This window comes from Delphinapterus leucas, chromosome 2, assembly GCF_059928025.1.
Source record: "Delphinapterus leucas isolate spDelLeu-1000000601 "Yukka" chromosome 2, BTC_Dleu_Yukka2, whole genome shotgun sequence".
Classification (NCBI taxonomy): domain Eukaryota; kingdom Metazoa; phylum Chordata; class Mammalia; order Artiodactyla; family Monodontidae; genus Delphinapterus; species Delphinapterus leucas.
This window is the reverse complement of record NC_143130.1, coordinates 136,283,551-136,302,097: the sequence shown is the minus strand read 5'-3', so window position 1 is coordinate 136,302,097 and position 18,547 is coordinate 136,283,551. Positions and strand designations below refer to the sequence as shown.

General features: G+C 40.2%; 1 protein-coding gene across 1 annotated transcript in view; it reads left to right on the top strand.

Moving 5' to 3' along the window:
* The window catches only part of ATG14 (autophagy related 14), a 39,176-nt gene that overhangs the window by 7,497 nt on the left and 13,132 nt on the right, over nt 1-18,547 (top strand). The window contains exons 2-6 of the mRNA XM_022570510.2: nt 5,472-5,534; nt 7,057-7,099; nt 9,334-9,415; nt 14,086-14,323; nt 17,234-17,463. Coding sequence (XP_022426218.1) covers nt 5,472-5,534; nt 7,057-7,099; nt 9,334-9,415; nt 14,086-14,323; nt 17,234-17,463 — 656 coding nt within the window. The remainder of the gene's footprint in view (nt 1-5,471; nt 5,535-7,056; nt 7,100-9,333; nt 9,416-14,085; nt 14,324-17,233; nt 17,464-18,547) is intronic.

Sequence of the window (18,547 nt, the reverse complement as noted above, 5' to 3'; positions counted from 1 at the left end):
ATTCGAGCTGGGGATCATTCTCCACCACTGACCTAAAAACTGTTAATGCTCATTTTCTGCTTTTAGATTTAAGGAACCTAAGGAATATAATCGGTGTCAAGAGACCTAAGGACTTTAGATACTTTTAGGAGATTGTGTATATTTTTATAGTGGATATGATCTTCAAAGGCAGAGCTTGAGAAATTTTAATTGATTGAATACTGTCTTTTTTTCTGATTATAAAAGTATGTATGATTATTGTAGGAAACTTGTAAAGTACATTAATACCTAAAGAAGGAAACAGATTTTGCCCATATTCTCACAACTGTTAGTGTTTTGTTATATTTGCTTTCAGCCTTGTTTATATGTATGTGTGTGCTTGTAAATATATTTTTTTCATTTGGAATCATACGATGTGTATATAGTTTGATGCTCTGCTTTTTTGTTTTCTTTAACCCAACATCTCATAAACACATACTAATGTCTTTGTCTACAAAAATATTTTGATGTCCTTCATGGCAATATGGTGTCGTTTGATAATCATTCTCCTTTTGGACATTAAAGTTGTTTCCAGTTTTTGCTATTATGACTAATTCCACAATTGGCAGAAATCTTCTTCGTCACCTCTGATCTTTTCCTTGAATTGCATAACTGGTTCAAAGAGTTTGCTAATTTTTAAGGCCCTCAGTGGCATATTCGAAAGTTTTGTGTTTTTTGTTTGTTTGTTTTACCTTTCTTAAAATACGTTAGTAGTGTTTCTTGGACTTTTCTATTGCCATTACCCTAGGCACAAAGGATGAGGGAAAGAACTGAGAAGGCGGATGGAGGGATTAGAGTTATTTTATGAAAGACACTAAGTAAGTGGTCAGTAAGTTGTAGGTGTTATGACGATGTTAATGATCATCTAGCACAGAATAGTAGGATCCCTGACAGAGTGCATGCCCAGGTGCTACTTTTCTGATCGCGTGGGACAGACTTAGGTGACCAGTCCCACCTGTAGCCACATCCACTCAGTCGCCCAGGACGACGTGTGGCCATGGGATAGCGTGGAGTGATGAGGGTCACACTCTTAACTGATCCTTATCAGCAGCACACTCCTGTCCCTGCTGTCCCGCTGGTGTATCGAGGTTCTCTAGGGCAGGACAGATTAACTTCTCACCTGTGAAACAGCAGAATGTCCTCTGCCTATAATGCCTTCCTTCCCTTAGCAAGGCCACCTCTAACCTGTCCTCAAGGGGCAGCCCAGGCAAACGTGACTGCTGGAGAGCTCCCTCTGAAGCCTGAGCTGGGTTGTGTGCCATCTCTTGTAGCACTGTTGACTACAAGAGATGGCACACAACCCAGACTCTGTATGACCATCTGCTCCTAGTTTTCATCAGTCTCTATCACGGGGGCACTTTTTAAAGTCAGCTTAAGGGAGTACTTTTGTAGGGAAGAAAAGCAAATATAAGTGTGGAGGAATTTGGTAAATAACAAAGAAGGCATTTTTAAATTGGGAAGGAAAATATAAGAAATAGTGTTGTAGGGACTTCCCTGGTGGTCCAGTGGCTAGGACTCCGCGCTTGCAACGCAGGGGGCCCAAGTTCAGTCCCTGGTCAGGGAACTAGATCCCACATGCCGCAACTAAAAAAAAAAAAAAAGGATCCTGCATGCCACAACGAAGATCCCACGTGGCACAACTGTGACCCGGCTTAAATAGATAAATAAGTAAAGAAAGAAAGAGGGAGGAAGGGAGGGAGGGAGGGAGGAAGGGAGGGAGGGAGGGAGGGAGGGAGGGAGGGAGGGAGGAAGGGAGGGAGGGAGGGAGGGAGGGAGGAAGGAAGGAAGGAAGGAAGGAATAGTGTTGTAAAAGCCCTGATGCATGGTATAGGTTTACGAGCAGATTCTTTTTGGAAAACAATAGACAACTGTAGAGCCACTGAACAACAACAACAAAATTGATAAATGTATCTGCATAAAATTTTGGAAAATTTGTAGAGCAGAGACATAAGTAGTCACCAAGCAGATTGAGAAAGAATAATTGCAAGATGTATGAAAGGAAATAGATAATTTCTCTAATAAATAACCCTTTTAAAAAAAACTATAGAACTTCCCTGGTGGCGCAGTGGTTAAGAATCCACCTGCCAATGCAGGGGACACGGGTTCAAGCCCTGGTCAGGGAAGACCCCACATGCCGCAGAGCAACTAAGCCCGTGCGCCACAACTACTGAGCCTGCACTCTAGAGCCCATGAGCCACAATACTGAGCCCACGAGCCACAACTACTGAAGCCCACGTGCCTAGAGCCCATGCTCCGCGACAAGAGAAGCCACCGCAATGAGAAGCCTGCACACCGCAATGAAGAGTGGACCCTGCTCACTGCAATTAGAGGAAGCCCCGTGCTCCGCAACAAGAGAAGCCACCGCAATGAGAAGCCTGCGCACCACAATGAAGAGTGGACCCTGCTCACCGCAATTAGAGGAAACCCGTGCACAGCAATGAGACCCAGTGCAGCCAAAAATTAAAAAAAAAAAAAACTATAGAAAAGTTAACAAAGGGCATAGGGGGATAACAAAAGAAAAGTAGCCAATAAGATAGGAAAAGGTGTTAAACATTTCTAACTGTGAAATGAAGAAAGGCAATAAATGAATTGTGAACTGTCTTTGAAGAGAGGGAATGGGAGGCCAGTCAGGTTAGCAAAGAGTAAAATGGGCAGTGCTGCGAGTAAGAAAACAGGTTGGTAGGGTTGTAAATATAATATGAAATGATTCCGAGGAAATTTAAAGATAACTGCCAGGAGTTGCCATGTAAACCTAAATGCACCCGGATATTCATTTCTAACATTACTGATAATAGTGAAAATTTGGAAGCGGTGGCAATGTTCATCAGTAGGTATTTCTGTAAATAAATTATATGATGTCCATTCAGTGAAATTCTGTGTACCTGTTAAAGAATGAGATAGGTCTTTATGTTCTGAAGTGAAAAAAGATACAAAACATTTTATGTGATAAACCTAGCTTCAAAGACAGTATATAAAAAAGGCCTTTCTCCCCTTCCTTTTTCTTTTTTCTTTTTTTTTCCTAATCTATCTCTGTGAGTCCTGGGATGGAGAATGCAGAGGATGGATGAGGCGCTGGTGAGCAGTTGGCTCGCTGACCAGCTGCATTTGTTGATAACCATCTGCTTTTGCTTTGTTCACACCACCTATTTTTCATTTCCTTCATGAAGAATGACATTACTCATGAAGTGTTTGATACAGTAGGAACTGTTATCTTCTGTTTGTTATTCCTGCTGTCCTCTGTATGTTTATGTTTTAAGTTTGTTGTTTGTTTTGGGTTTTTTTTTAAACAAAACCCAAGAGAACTAACCAGCTTGATATAAAGCTGGACAGTGTTATCATCCCAATTTGTTTTAGTGCAAAGTGGCATTTTTTACAACAGATCTGATTTATAGCCCCTAAAAGCAGGATTTTATCCTTCATGTCAGTCCTTTGTTTACACAGGTGGATGAGTCTTGTGAGTTTGTCATCTCCTTCAGCTTATCGGAGCATGAATCACCACATTAGGTAGAAGTAAATACCACATTCGTTTCTCATTTTTGACAGAAGGAAATGGAAGCATATAACAAGTAACCTGTCTAGTTCACAGCCAGTTGCAGAAAAATGAAAGATTAGATTTCTTAACGTTCTGTAAAATGCTTTGTCATAAGTTGCAGGCACCTAGTAAATGCCTGATAAATTAATTGATGAATCTATGAATTTGTCCACATTCCACACTGGTTTCTGAGTTTTCTAATATTGTTTCATGTAGTTACCACCTTACTGGCCATTGCAGTGCTACCCAATACAACTTTGTGCAGTGATGTTCCGTATCTATGCCATCCAGTAAGGTAGCCCCCAGCCATATGTGGCTGTTGAAATGTGGGTAGTGCAGCTGAGAAACTGAATTTTTAATTTAATTTTAATTTAGTCATGTAAGTATATAATTCTGTCACATGTAATATTGTCTGATTTGGTTTCTTGTTTAATATACATTGTACATTTTCAGTGACTGACTATTAAATGGTAGGGTCATAATTAGACCATTTTATCCCTTCCATTTAGAAGTAGATATCAGGGTATGTTTCAAATGTGGGATTATAGAAATAGTATGTTAGAGAGACTTTTATGTCTGGATTATTTTAAGGAAGAGATTTTTAGGGCTGTTATGGTTCTATTAAATTGTTTTCATTTTTTCACGAGATAGCCAAAGGCCTAATCTTGGACTCCACACCATGTTACTGTAGCATGTGGCATTACCTTTGTTTTTTTGAAAGTAGCGAGCCACCATTAGTTCAATTCAAAATCAGTTGCATGATGTTAGTCATACTTTTTTTTTTTTTTTTTTTTACCTAAAATTCTTATTAAGCAACAAGTCATTTTAGGTACTCGGTAGCCACATGTGCCTGATGGCTACCGTGTTGAACAGCATAGACCTAGAAGATATGAGTATCACTGCTAGCCACCTTCAGCTAGTTGACATTTATAGAACTCTGTATCCAGCAGCTATAGAAAACATGTTCTTTCAAGTGCACGTAGAACTTTGACCAAGACGCGGCACACCATATGCAAGGCCATAAGATAGTCTCAAATCAAAAGATTAAAATCTCATAGAGAATATTCTGGGACCACATCAGCATTAAAGTAGAAAAATAACAGTACGTTACCAAAAAAACCATATATCTGGAAATTGAACAATACACTTCTAAATAATTCATTGGTCAAAGAGGGAATTTGATGGAAGATTAGAAATGTCAAACTAAGTGGTAAAATACACGATATCAAAATGTTTAGGGTTTAGCTTAAGCAATACTTCTGGAGGAAATTTATAACTCTGTATACTTATATTAAAAAGGGAGAGGCTTAAAGTTGATGATTTTAGTTCCTACCTTAAACTGCAAAAAAAAACAAAAAAGCAAACTAATCCCACATAAGGTAGCAGGAAGAAAATAAGAATAAGGGTAGAATAGTGACAGACAGCAAAAATGAACTGCAATGTGATATTCTTTCCTTTTGATAACTTTTATTAAGTAAATTGCTAGCCCGTAGTGACTAGCAGTAAAATTAGTGAGAAAAAAATTGTACTTTAAGAATTATAAGGAACCAATTTATAAATGAGAGTAGGGTTAAATTAAGCTTAATAATTACAATTATTTTTATAGTGGAATCCTCTGTTTTCTTGAATTCCGATTCATTTTAGTGCTCTGATTTACCTGTTTTGGAGGACAATTTAACCTAGGGGTGAAAAAAACCTATAGGCATATTTTATAAACCCATGAAAGAGTTTTAAAGCTGAGAATTTGAACTTAGTTTTAAATAACCAAATGGCAAGCAGCTGTGTGCCATTGAGAAGATATGTTCAGGACAGTGACATTTCCTGATGAGTCTGCAGAAATGTTTGGCTCTCAGGAATTTGCATAATCTCATTCAACTGAAAAAAAAACATTTAAATAAAACACTGAATTTTTTTCTTACAGGTTTATAGACAAGAAGGAAAGGTTAAGCCAACTTAAGAGCAAACAAGAAGAATTTCAAAAAGAGTGAGTTTTCATTTTGTTTTTTAATTTGTGGAGGTTGTCTTGTCACCACATGGTTTAATTCAGTGCTGTGGTATGCATACATGTGGATTGCTAATTTATTGAATTTAGGTTACAAATCTCCCCATGTGAAGAGCAGTACATCTGGGAGAAGCAAAATAGGAGAAATGATCAAGTTTCTAGAAAACACTGGGATCAAACCTGGTGCCTGGTTCACAGCAGGCAGTGACTGGATGGATGAATCAAACCGCTGGCCCTGATAATTGACGTATTGTAAATGGGTCCAGGACAGAAGGCATATTAGACTAGCAGTGGTGGCTCTTGTAGGACATTATTGCTTCTGTTTATCTTTATTCTTCTGTATCAGGGTTTTGCAAAGTGTGGTCTGCAGAACATCTACATCAGAATTCATTAACTTCGGTACTGGTTAAAAATGTAGATTCTTGGAATCCTGTCCTCAGATATCCTGATTCAGTAGGTCTGGGGGTAGGCCCAGGAATCTGAGTATTAATGAGCACCCGATGAATCTCTCATCCTCTGGATTTGGGAATTGTCCTGTAGAACCTTTTATCCCAAACTGATCCAGTCACTATTCTCCATACACACCCCAGACCTGATTAACACATTTATGAGTAGATGAAATCTTCAGAGATACTCTGCATTAGAAAAACCTGCTTAGATTTATTTAACTCAGTCATTTCTCTAACTTACTCTATCATGGAAACTTATTTTTTCCTATAGAACACTTCATTCCTTAGAACAAATTTTTGCCTAAGCTGGCTTATGCCTTTTTTTTTTAAAAAAAAGTAATTTATTTATTTATTTATTTTTGGCTGTGTTGGGTCTTCGTTGCTGTGCACGGACTTTCTCTAGTGGCGAGTAGGGGCTACTCTTCGTTGTGGTGCACAGGCTTCTCATTGCAGTGGCTTCTCTTGTTGCGGAGCACGGGCTCTAGGCGCGCGGGCTTCAGTAGTTGCAGCACACGGGCTCAGTAGTTGTGGGTCGCGGGCTCTAGAGTGCACGCTCAGTAGTTGTGGTGCACGGGCTTAGTTGCTCTGCGGCACGTGGGATCTTCCCAGACCAGGGCTCGAACCCATGTCCCCTGCACTGGCAGGTGGATTCTCAACAGCTGCACCACCAGGGAACTCCCATGGCTTGTGCCATTTTGCGGGGAGCTGACAAAAGCATTTGGACCATGAATTCTCTTGTAACTATCATTATTATTAATTATGACTGATGGAAATTATTGATTATGACAGAGGACAAAGGCTATGGCTGTTATGGAAGTTTATTGTGAACGTTTATAGAAAGGCTCTGAGCTGTATTAAAAGTGCAAAAGGAAGGAGGTGAGAAAAAATTGAAGAGAGCAGGGAATCTGGAAAACATTTTTCAGTGCTTACATCCCACGTTGGTATATCCAGCTGTTTCTAAGACCTCATTTTAAAAAGTTGTTGATTTTGCATTTTTGAGCTTCACCGAATTCATTATTTTAAGAGCATATTCCCTTTGTCTCTTCTCCATACAGAGTGTTAAAAGCTATGGAAGGAAAATGGATAACAGATCAGTTGGTAAGCTATAAGAAGAATTTAAATAATATTCTTTACACTTGAGGTTACATGTTTTTAAATTGGCAGAACTTAAAAAATCATTTCGAATTTAAATTTATTTTTGATCATTTTTTGGCAGTTCTCTGTGAATATATTCGTAGTGTGGGCTTCTCAGATATTTCATCCAGGTACCAAAAACAGGGTTTTGGCAATTAATTATGGAACCACTGTAAGGAATAATTATGAAGTCTGGTATTGACATAAAGTTATAAGAACAGTGAGGTGTCCTTTTTTAAAAAATTACTCATCGTAAACACCTACTTTGTAGATGGGTTAATGATTGAATATGAAAAATAAACTCAAATATTAAAAGAAAATATGGGAGAGTATTTATATAATCTGGGGGTGAGCAGACCTTTATAAGCCATAAAGGAAAATATTTGACACACTACATAAAAGTTTAAAAGTTCTGTATGTTAAAGACCGTAGCAAAATGAATATAAACTGGGAAAAAATGAGTACAACATATGAAAATAAGGAGTTTGATTGATTATACTTTTATTCACTGTTGGTGGGAGTGTATATTGACATATTTGTTTGGGGGACAATTTGGTGGTGGCTTGTTGGTGTTTTTAATGCACATGTGGTATATCGGCAATTTTCCTCCTAAGAAAATATACATGAATGTAGAGATTTATGGATAAAGAGGCTGATTGTCTGCATCATTGGTAGTAAAGTTAATATATAATCTAAATACTCATCAAACAGAATGAGATGATTATGATGCTGTGTAGCTGTTGAGAAGAATGTGGTCAGTCTACATGCACTTGTATGGAATGATGTCCAAGGTATATTTTTTAATGAAACAATCAAACAAAAAGCAGGCTAGGGTAAAGTATGATTCCATTTGTGTATGTGTTTTAAATATATATCTTAAAAAATACATATCAAACTTTAATTGAGATCAACGCTGAAGAGTGGGAAGGAGTCAGGTTAACAATCTCTTTCTTCTCTTTTGTGTTGCTTAACTTTTTTCATAATAATAATAAGCATCCTTCATAATTTTTAAATGATACTTAAAGAGATGTGATATAAGTGAATTCTGCTTATGCTCTGAATGTTATATAAACAAGTTGTATGGAAAAAGGTTATAAAAGGCTGTTTATAAAGAATCTCATCCCAGTTTTTCTAAGTTCTAAGTTTTCTAGTTTTTCTATCAAAAATTTAAATATTGATTCTTAAAGACGAATACCTTTTAAAAGTAAAGACATCTCATTTCCAATTTATTCCTGAATCCATCAGTTCCCGTGCATGTGTTCTCAGATGTTTCTCTCACCCCACTGGAGAGGGGAGAGTTTTACCCACTGAACATTCCTGTAATCTACTCTGTATCTTGTACCATCGGACTACTTAGACAAGTGTGAAACATTATAGGCATTTGACTGTTGTTGTACGCTTTCAATTATCCCCGTTTATGGAGGCATTGTGGAATAGATAAATAATACTCTTTTAAAACTAGTAGGGCAGATTTTTACTTATCCTTTATTCTCTTTGGAGAAGCTGTACCTAAATCCTGGTAATATAAAATTGCAGTTTCATATAACTTTTTGAGGCTTTTCAAGAAATCTTACATGAGTTATAAACTTAAAAAAAAAACTTCTGCTTTATTGCAGTTTTTCTTATTTTGCGAGTAATCTTTGCTTATTGTGTCAGTGAGATAACACAGTTGGTGGTCCCCGCAGTAACCAGCACTGAGAATTTAGAGCAGCACATCCATAGAACTCTGATGATGCAGACGTTCTCTGTCTACACTGCCCGATATGGTAGCCATTAGCCGCTTGTGTTGACATGTACCACCTGACGTGGGTAGTGGGAGTAGGAACTGGATTTTTTTAAAATTTCATATAATCTAATTGACTTGCAGGTAACCACATGGGACCTGTAGCTATATATTGGGCAGGGCAGGTTAAGAGAATATCCTTCAACACTTTTCTTTGTGCTTATTAACACATAAAAGAACTGTGTGAATTTCTCTTTCTCTCTTAATTTCCTAGCAGCTTCTGCACTGAACCAGAGTAACATTTTTTTCTTTTTTGTAATCCACTAGTTACAAGCTATAAGAAATATAATTATACTGATCTTTTATTCATTACATTTTCTAAGATACACCTCAAAATAAGTAGTGTCCCCAGTAGATAATCATATTAGTCATTAGAGACCAACATTTGTGATATTTATTTCATACCTTTTTTAAGAGATGGAAAATAATGTCCTGCAAGATGAGGATTGAACAGCTGAAACAAACTATATGTAAAGGAAATGAAGAAATGAAGAAAAGTAAGTAATTTTCCACCTCTCTCCAGCCCTAATAAAGGATGGACTGATGTGGAACTTCATGCGATTAATAAACAAACTAGAGAGACAGAGGAAGGGAGACAGAGAAGGGGTGGGGGGAGGCAAGAGCAGCATGGAAAAGTTTACTGCTTGCCTTTCTCTTTGTAAAACATCTGTATAAGGAATTTATATATATATATATTTTTTCAGAGATATGTATATAAAGCATATATCTGTGTGTATATATATACATACACATATGTCCATATATACACATGCACGCAAATGTAATGACCTTTAAACTGCTACATTTCTCAACTTAAAAAGTTAAGGAATGTATGTGTCCCGTTTCCCTTAGCTGACAGGAAGCTCAGAGTCAGTCTTGGTAATCAGGTATAATAATTGTTAGTTCACACCAGAAGCACAGAATATAAGACTCAGTGAGTCTTATACATATTTTAATCTGTATTAATCTTGCATTACATCTGTGTATTTCATACTTTATCAAAGGTGGTTGTCAAGTTTTAAGAGTCCTCTTAGAAGTCCTGTGTCCTTAGAAACAGTCCATGGTGGAACTTCCCTGGTGGTCTAGTGGTTAAGACACCATGCTTCCAATGCAGGGGGCATGGTTTCAATCCCAGGTCAGGGAACTAAGATCCCACATGCCACGTGGCCAAAAAATAAATAAATAAAAAGAAAAGAAAAAGAAAGAAATAGTCCATGTATTTCTGAAGATAAGTGTTTAAAGTTTAGAATGGGTCGTCATCATACCTTGTAAATCTGTTTCTTGTCTACTCATTGCTTTCAGAAGCAAGTATTTTATAGTGGTAGGTAATGGTGTAAAAGCTGTCTTTGAAAATGTTTGTCCTAGTAAAGTGCTTGCATAGAGTTTCACAGGATTAATAAGCTAGAGAAGCATGGTAGCTGGGTGAAGAGCTGCTCAGAGCTGCAGCCAGCCACTCTTCCACCGAGTTTGGCCTGCACTCTCCAAAGGCTCTGGGTCAATAGCAGTGTAGGGACTCATTACTTACCATGGGTTCACCCTCTTTCCCCTCCTCCCTGGATGTTCGCAGTAGGAGTTTGCCACCAGGCATCTGTGAACCTCCTGAAATTGCTGAATTGACTGAGCTTGGTGCATTTCTCTGATGAGCAAGTTTAAAACTTTGGTCAGCTCTTTTTAATAGGCTCCTAGCCCCAAAATACAAAAGCAACAACCATGGAAAATAAAAGATATGGTTCTAAATTAGTGGACTCTATAACTGTGATTTCCATCCCTAGCAAAACATTGGAGTCACCTGATAACCTTTTTTTAAGATCTAGAGAGAGAATCCTGGGACCTACTTTGGACTTAGGAAATTAAAACCTCATGCATGGGGACCGGGGTCAATGGCTCTTAAACTGTCTCTAGTAAAAGGCCACTTTATTCTCTTTCATTTCCAATGTGTCATAAACCGATACCAATACTTTTCTAAAATACAGTAAAATTAGTTACTAGAAAAATGATTGCACACTTGGATGTCATGGCAATGTCACATAGCCATATCAAAGAAAATAGTTTCTAAACTTAGTCTATATTTCTGTACTCCTCTTGTCTGGTAAAAGTTTGCAGATGGGCCAGATCCATAGTTCATACTTTGAGTAGTAGCACTACTCTGAGGACCTGCCAGGCTCAGGAACCACTGCTCTTTAGGACATAAATACAGGCTGGTTGCCACCCACTAGACCAGACTCACAAAATTTTACAAACAATTTTAAGGGAGTTAATGGATTCCAGAAGCTATGAATGGGCTCAAGTCAATGGATTAGATTAAGCGCTTGCTACTCAATAAATAGTCTGGTTTTTTTTTCTTAAACAGAATCTTGTTGAAATATCAATTATAAACTATAGAGCCTGATGAATATTTTCTCCAGAATCTTTTGATTTAAGATGTCATGATACAGAATAATACAGTATAGATAGGGAAGTTGGATTGTATTTGAAATTTCAGAGTTGAGTTGATCTGTTACTTGTCCAAAAAAACAAGAGTGGATTACAGACGGTATCCAAATGTTTTTTGTTTTATTTATTTATTTATTTATTTATTTATTTATTTTTGTTCCGTTGGGTCTTTGTTGCTGTGCGCGGGCTTTCTCTAGTTGTGGTGAGTGGGGGCTACTCTTCGTTGTGTTGCGCGGGCTTCTCATTGCAGTGACTTCTCTTGTTGTGGAGCACAGGCTGTAGGCGCGTGGGCTTCAGTAATTGTGGCACGTGGGCTCAGTAATTGTGGCTCGCGGGCTCTAGAGCACAGGCTCTGTAGTTGTGGCACATGGGCTTAGTTGCTCCGCGGCATGTGGGATCTTCCTGGACCAGGGATCGAACCTGTGTCCCCTGCATTGGCAGGCAGATTCTTAACCACTGTGCCACCAGGGAAGTCCCCAGTATCCAAATGTTTTAATGTTCAGGGGGAGATAGCATGGAGAGAAGAGTAAATTAAATTGAGTCTGCACTAGTGCAAGTTGGGTGACTGTGATGATTTCCAGCCACCTACAAGGGGTCCTGATATGAAATTGGAAAATGTCCTTTAAAAATCTGACCACCATATGGCTTAGGCCATAGCTAGACAGATGCATTTGAGCACTTGTAGAGAGCTCAGTAGAGATCATGAAAATGAATGAACTTGCTGGAAAGTGTGTGATAGAACCAGAGACTTAACGTTAAGGACATTCATATTGGTCAGGAATGGTGAAGAGACGCATCTGAGGAGGAAAGAAAACATAAGAAACTTTCTGCCTGCAATGAAATAACCTAGGTTCGTTGGCCCTCAGTTGAAGAGGGTGGTTTCGGTCCACACACATTTATCAACTGCTTCTCATATCGCAGTCAGGAGACAACAGGCTTCAGCTGGACCTGGTGTAAGCAGCTACGAGCCATGTGCTGTAGGTGAGGCACACGCATTACCATAGAGCTCCTGGGAGCAAGGGGCCTAGGCAGTGTTTATGGAGGGAGCCTTGAAGAGTGAGTACAATCTGGACATTAGGAGAATAGGAGAAAATAGTGTTCCTAGAGAGATGTTGATTTGAACAACAGAATAGAGATAAATATTTAAGGAACGACTTGTCTGGCATCCATCCATCCATCTGTGCGCTTACTTAGTGTGTTCATTTGAAGTATCTAGTAATTGAATGAGACTGGAATGAAGGGTGTGGAGAAGGGAACTGTGGGGTGTGTACCAGTTTGGTGGTGGCTGGGAGGCTGAGAAGTTTGGTCTGTGTTTGATCGGCAGAGGAGAGTCGCTGAGCACTGGCTGTACTTTATGAAGACTGAGCCAGTGAAAGAGGGGTTGGAGGTGTGGAGTGGAACCAACTAGAGACAGGCAGAGTTTGGGTGAGAGTTAACCAGGATTGTGACAGTGGAAATGAAAAGAAAGACCTAGATGGACGGAACTGTAGGACAGCTCATGGAATGGACCATCAAGAGATTGATTTAGGGGGGCTTCCCTGGTGGTGCAGTGGTTAAGAATCCACCTGCCAATGCAGGGGACACGGGTTTGAGCCCTGGTCTGGGAAGATCCCACATGCCTCAGAGCAACTAAGCCCGTGCGCCACAACTACTGAGCCTGCGCTCTAGAGCCCACGAGCCACAACTACTGAAGCCCGCATGCCTAGAGCCCATGCTCCGCAACAAGAGAAGCCACCGCAATGAGAAGCCTGAGCACCGCAACGAAGAGTAGCCCCCGCTCACCGCAACTAGAGAAAGCCTGCATGCAGCAACGAGGACCCAATGCAGCCAAAAATAATAAATAAATAAATTTAAAAGAAGAGAGAGATTGATTTAGGACAGGTCAGAAATAATTGTGAAGTAGGGAGCCTAGCTTAAAATGTGTCAAGAGGAAAGATAATGAGCTTGGTTTTAAACTTATTTGAGCCTCTTAAGTTGTTCCTGGGTGTCTGAGATTTTACAGCCAGTTGTTGCTACACTAGAGAAGTTTAGCTACAACCTGATCTGTTTGATAATACGTCTTGGGATCTAGAACCTGTAGGACCTTCATAAAAAGAACATACGTTGGGAAGGACGAGTGTCTGTCTGTTTTCTCGTTGTATGGCCAGGCTCTGGTTACCCTTACAGTGGTTAAAATGCTGGTGTATGGGAGGTGCTCGCACCCTGCTGGGGGCGCTGCACTCCACTGTGACTTTTCAGGGCGTTGGTCTGTTTCTTTGCTGCATGACCACCTGCCATGAGATTATCCCTGGGCTCTCTGAATGTAGCCCAAGGGACACTTAATAGCTTTCTAAGGAAAACCAGATAGCCAGTGAATTTTTCAAACTTAGAATTAGATCTCTTTTCTGCCCAACATGGCTGCTCTTCAGTGCTTACTGTAAGAAAGTCAAGTACTTCCTGTGCTAAACTTAAACTTGATAGTCTTGAGTGATGCTCACTGATGTTGATTACAAATGGAGACCCAGAGTCATTTTAGTGGTGGTCCCCTTTGCTCTGTGTGTAATACCTACTTGAACTAAACTCCCGGTCTCCATACTTAGTGAATGTCATGTAGTTAATTTTATTGAGGTTTTGCTTTCAGTTTAGACTGCAGGAAGACACTTAATGCTTTGCGGGGGGCGGGGGGCGGTGGTAGTGTGCAGTACCCAGGAACTATTTGTACAGCTCATTGTTGGATGTGATTTATTTATTTTAGATTCTGAAGGTCTCCTCAAAACCAAGGAAAAGAATCAGAAACTTTACACTCGAGCACAACGGCATCAGGAGAAAAAGGAGAAGATTCAGAGGCATAATCGCAAACTTGGTGACCTGGTAGAAAAAAAAACCACTGATTTAAGAAGTCATTATGAGCGTCTGGCAAATCTTCGGCGGTCTCACATATTAGAGCTCACCTCTGTCATTTTTCCAATCGAGGAAGTAAAGACGGGTGTGAGGTACAGTGAGTGAGTCTTTTGACTCTAGGAAAATACAAGTTCCAAAGATCAAGTATCTTTCAAGTATGTCAGCACATTTATTGGGCCTCATTCTGGGTTTTCCTGGTAATGAAACTTAAGTCTTACCTGCTTCAGCAAACAGTAAACACTGCAGGAAGTTGGGGAGGTGGCCAGGGTGAAGGATGGTGGCCCTCGGAGAAGTGAGGCCCAGGTTTGTATACTTGTAGAGCTTCCAGATGAGGGCCAGGCTCACATCCCTGATCAGGAACCATCTCGTGGCTGCAGGGCCACTTGAGCTGTTCATTAGTCAGATGCTGTGAGGCAGGTTTTTGAGCCTCGAAGCCTTAGTTCCTTGTCTGTTAGATGGGGATAATAAATGTCTACTTCACAGAGAAACCATGAGCTAAGATGGAAGAAAACACCTCGGGCTCTCTTACTTGGTGGGCAGGACGTGCTGACTCCGCCTTTTCCTGGTAACCAGCACGTCAGGCACTGGTCGTCTCACTGGCTGTAGTGCACAGACACCCTCAGGAGTCCGTGGGGTGGACAGGATGGTGGTTCCCACCTGGCTGTTCATCAGAGTCACTCAGGAACTTTAGGAAAAGACAGGCTCCAGAGGACACAGCTCCAGCCTCCTAGTTCATCTCATAATACTTTATTTTTTAAACTTCCCCAGATGATGCTGGTGATCATCTAGGCTCTGAAACTTCCACTGAAGAGTTTCGATTGCTTTCTGACTAACCATCGGGCTATTCCAGCTGAGGATTTCCCTGTCTCTTCTGGTTACCCTTACTTTCCGGCACCTTTCCCTGGAATTGGACAGTCAGTGGACTGTTGCTACTTAGGACTTAGTGTTTGCTGCCTCCGCTTCAGTCTTTCCTTTCGTCTGTTGCCAGAGTTGGCTTCCTAAAAGCCTAAAGGTCTGATTGTTGCTTCTAGCTTGACGACCTGCTCTCTGACTCTTACCAAGTAATTTGTCATTAGTAATAGTTAGCAAATATAAAAATAAAAAGGCAGATGCAAAATAGAGAAGAATTCACAGCTCAGAAATAGACCCCAAGGTGGCATTTTGAATCAGTGGGGAAAAGTTGGATTATCCAAAAATTGGTGTAAAGACAGCTGGCCAGGGCTTTGAGGGGGAAAAAGCTGACAGACAGAAACACTCTGTCAAATTAAATTCTGATGGGCCCAGATAGCGATGTTAGAACACATTATAGTAAACAAAGACTAGGATACTGTTCCAGATTTTAGGAGACTAAGGAGACTGACAAATGAATATAAAGTTGCAGGAGAGAAATTGTGGAGAAAATCTTACTCTTCCATGCCTGCGCTGTTTAAATCTTGTATGTTAGTATATATTACTATATGTCATGAATTTTTTTAAGCTGATAGTTTTGAAGTTATCCCTATCATAAGATTTCTTGTTCATTCACATTTCTTCTCAACCTGCCTTGAGTGGAAGGAGGAAGTAGAGGTACAGCTTAGAACTGGCCACAGTGCCCTCCCCCAGTCCTGTCCGGACAGCCAGTAGGAGTGCACTTACGTGCACCTGGTGGCAGAGGAAGAAAGATTGAGGGCCACTGGCCAAGAGGATGGATTCTAAACTTAGCGCAGCACAGAAGGCTCTTCCCAGCCTGTGCATTTCATCCCTCCTCTTCCAACACCACCTCCTGGCACTTCCTTCATGCCTCCTACAGGCAACCACGCTGATCCCTGTGCTCCCCAAACACGCCACGTTCTTCCCCCTGCCTGCACGGTACCTGCCGAGCCTTCTCATTCACCTTCCATGCTCCAGGCCAGCAGTGCTCAAAGTGTGGTCTGTGGACCTCTCTGGGTCCCTGAGGCCCTTTCACGGGGTCTGTGCAGTCAAAAACTATTTTCATAATACTACTAACACTTTGTTTTCCCTTTTCACTCTGTTGATGTTTGCACTGGTGGCTCAAAAGCCGTGGTGGGTAAAACCTCTGTCTTGACAGATATCAAGGCAGTGACGCCATAGTGTAGTAATCGTTGTTGTGTTCCACAGTGTCCTTGCGGTGTACAAAACCAGCCAGTTTCACATCAAGAACACTATTGATGAAGCAGCAGAAATTACTCATTCTATTTAAATTTCTATTTAATTTCTATTTAAATCTCGATCCCTGCGTGCACATGTGATGGTGCCATGCAGCAAGATAGGAAGTCTGCAGAAAGCACATTTGCTGCATGCTGAAAGCTGTGGTGGCTCAAGGGAGAGCCCTTGAGTGAGTTGTAAGCAAAACTAGTTGGTTTTTCCATGGAACACTGTATCTACTTGAAAGCACAACGGAAAGACGTGGGTATTAAAGAGATTTTTTCAAAAGTCATGATCAGTGCTGCACTGTGCCGTGAACTCAGCTGGTAAACAAATAATGTCACCCTTTGCTAATTTTCTTCTTTTGAAAAATACAGATTTTTTTCATAAAAACATGCTGTGTTACATGTAATGGGTTTCTTATTTTTGAATCAGTTAATAATTTAAAATTTCCTCATTTCTAATACAGTAAATATTAATAGATCTAACCCACATACAGAAAACTCTTTGGGATCCTCAAAATGTTTTAAGCATGTAAGGGGGGTCTTGAGACCAAATAGTTTGAGAACCTAACACTTGAAGCCATAGTTCATGGTGCCATCTTCCTCACATGTGTGGGCTTCTGTGCCACAGCTGGTTTGACCTTCACCTCTGATGGAATTGCTTACCTCTGTATATTCCAATTAAATTCCTGTCCTCAACAGATACTCAACTTCTAATAAAATTTATGACTTGTACCTGGAAAAAAAAATTCCTGTCCTCACGTGTATCTTCCCAGTGTTCTGCATATCTGCCAAGTAATTGTGTGCTCTTCAAAGCCCAGCCCCTTGACATCCATGTGCATCTTCGGTTCTTAGAGATCCCACAGACGTGTCTTCAGAGGGTGACAGTGCCATGACCTCCAGCACCGTGAGCAAGCTTGCCGAAGCCCGGAGGACAACTTACCTCTCCGGGAGATGGGTCTGTGACGATCACAACGGGGACACCAGCATTAGCATTACAGGGCCTTGGATTAGCCTTCCCAACAATGGGGACTACTCTGCCTACTACAGTTGGGTGGAAGAGAAGAAAACCACGCAGGGACCTGGTGAGAAGCAAGATAGTCTTTGAAAACTTTTATAAATATATTTTTTTAATTGAGGTAAAATTTATTTAACAAAATGAACAGTTTTAGAGGAAGCAATTCAGTGGCATTTAGTGCATTCACAGTGTTGTGCAACCGTCACCTCTGTCTAGATCCAAAGCATTTTTTTCACTCCAAACAAAAACTCTGGGGCTTGAAGCAGTCACTCGCATTCCCACCTCTTCCCAGCCCTTGGGAACCACTGTTGTGCTTTGTGTCTCTATAGGTGTCTCTTCTGGATATTTCATATAAATGGGATCATACAATATGTGGCCTTTTGTGTCTGGCTTTCTTTCATTTAGCATAATGTTTTCAAGGTTCATCCACATTGTAGCATGTATCAGCATTTCATTCTTTCTATGACTGAATAATACTCCATTGCATGAATATGCCACATTTTATCTATCAGTGGATGGGCTGAAAACATGTATTTTTTTTAGACATTTCACCTTTTTGGGGTCAATATTGTTTTATTTATATAAAAAGATCTATTTAAAGAAGTGTATTTAGCCTGTTGGGTCCCATTTTTATAAGTTTCGAACTTTGTAAAGAACTTTTTTTATCAGTCCTAAATGGAGATTGAAATACCCCAGTAGAAAAACCCTTTACAACTTCAGTAGCTTCTCTTTGGTGGAGAAAGATTATTCACATAGACATCCAGCAGGTATTTAGTGAGTATGTGCTTTCTGTCATGCACAGTGCAGGTGCTACAAAGGTGATGTCACCAAGACAAGTGTAGCCCTTTGCCTTTCTGTGGAGAGGAAGGGAAGCAAGTAATGATCAAAGGCATCATACACTGAGTATGGGCTATGGACGACGGAACCAGCACCTTCAGGGATGGGGCTACAGAGGAAGGAACTATTTCTCCATAGGGTAGTCAGGGGAGGCCTCTCTGAGGAGGGGACATTTAAGTTGGGCATTAATTGTTTGGATAAATAATACATTACCAGGTCCAAGCAGCTCAGACATCAGTTTCATTTGTGCTGGCTCCATTTAGGCCCATTTGCTTAGCTTACATTCCACTCAGCAAAAATCATAAACAATAAAA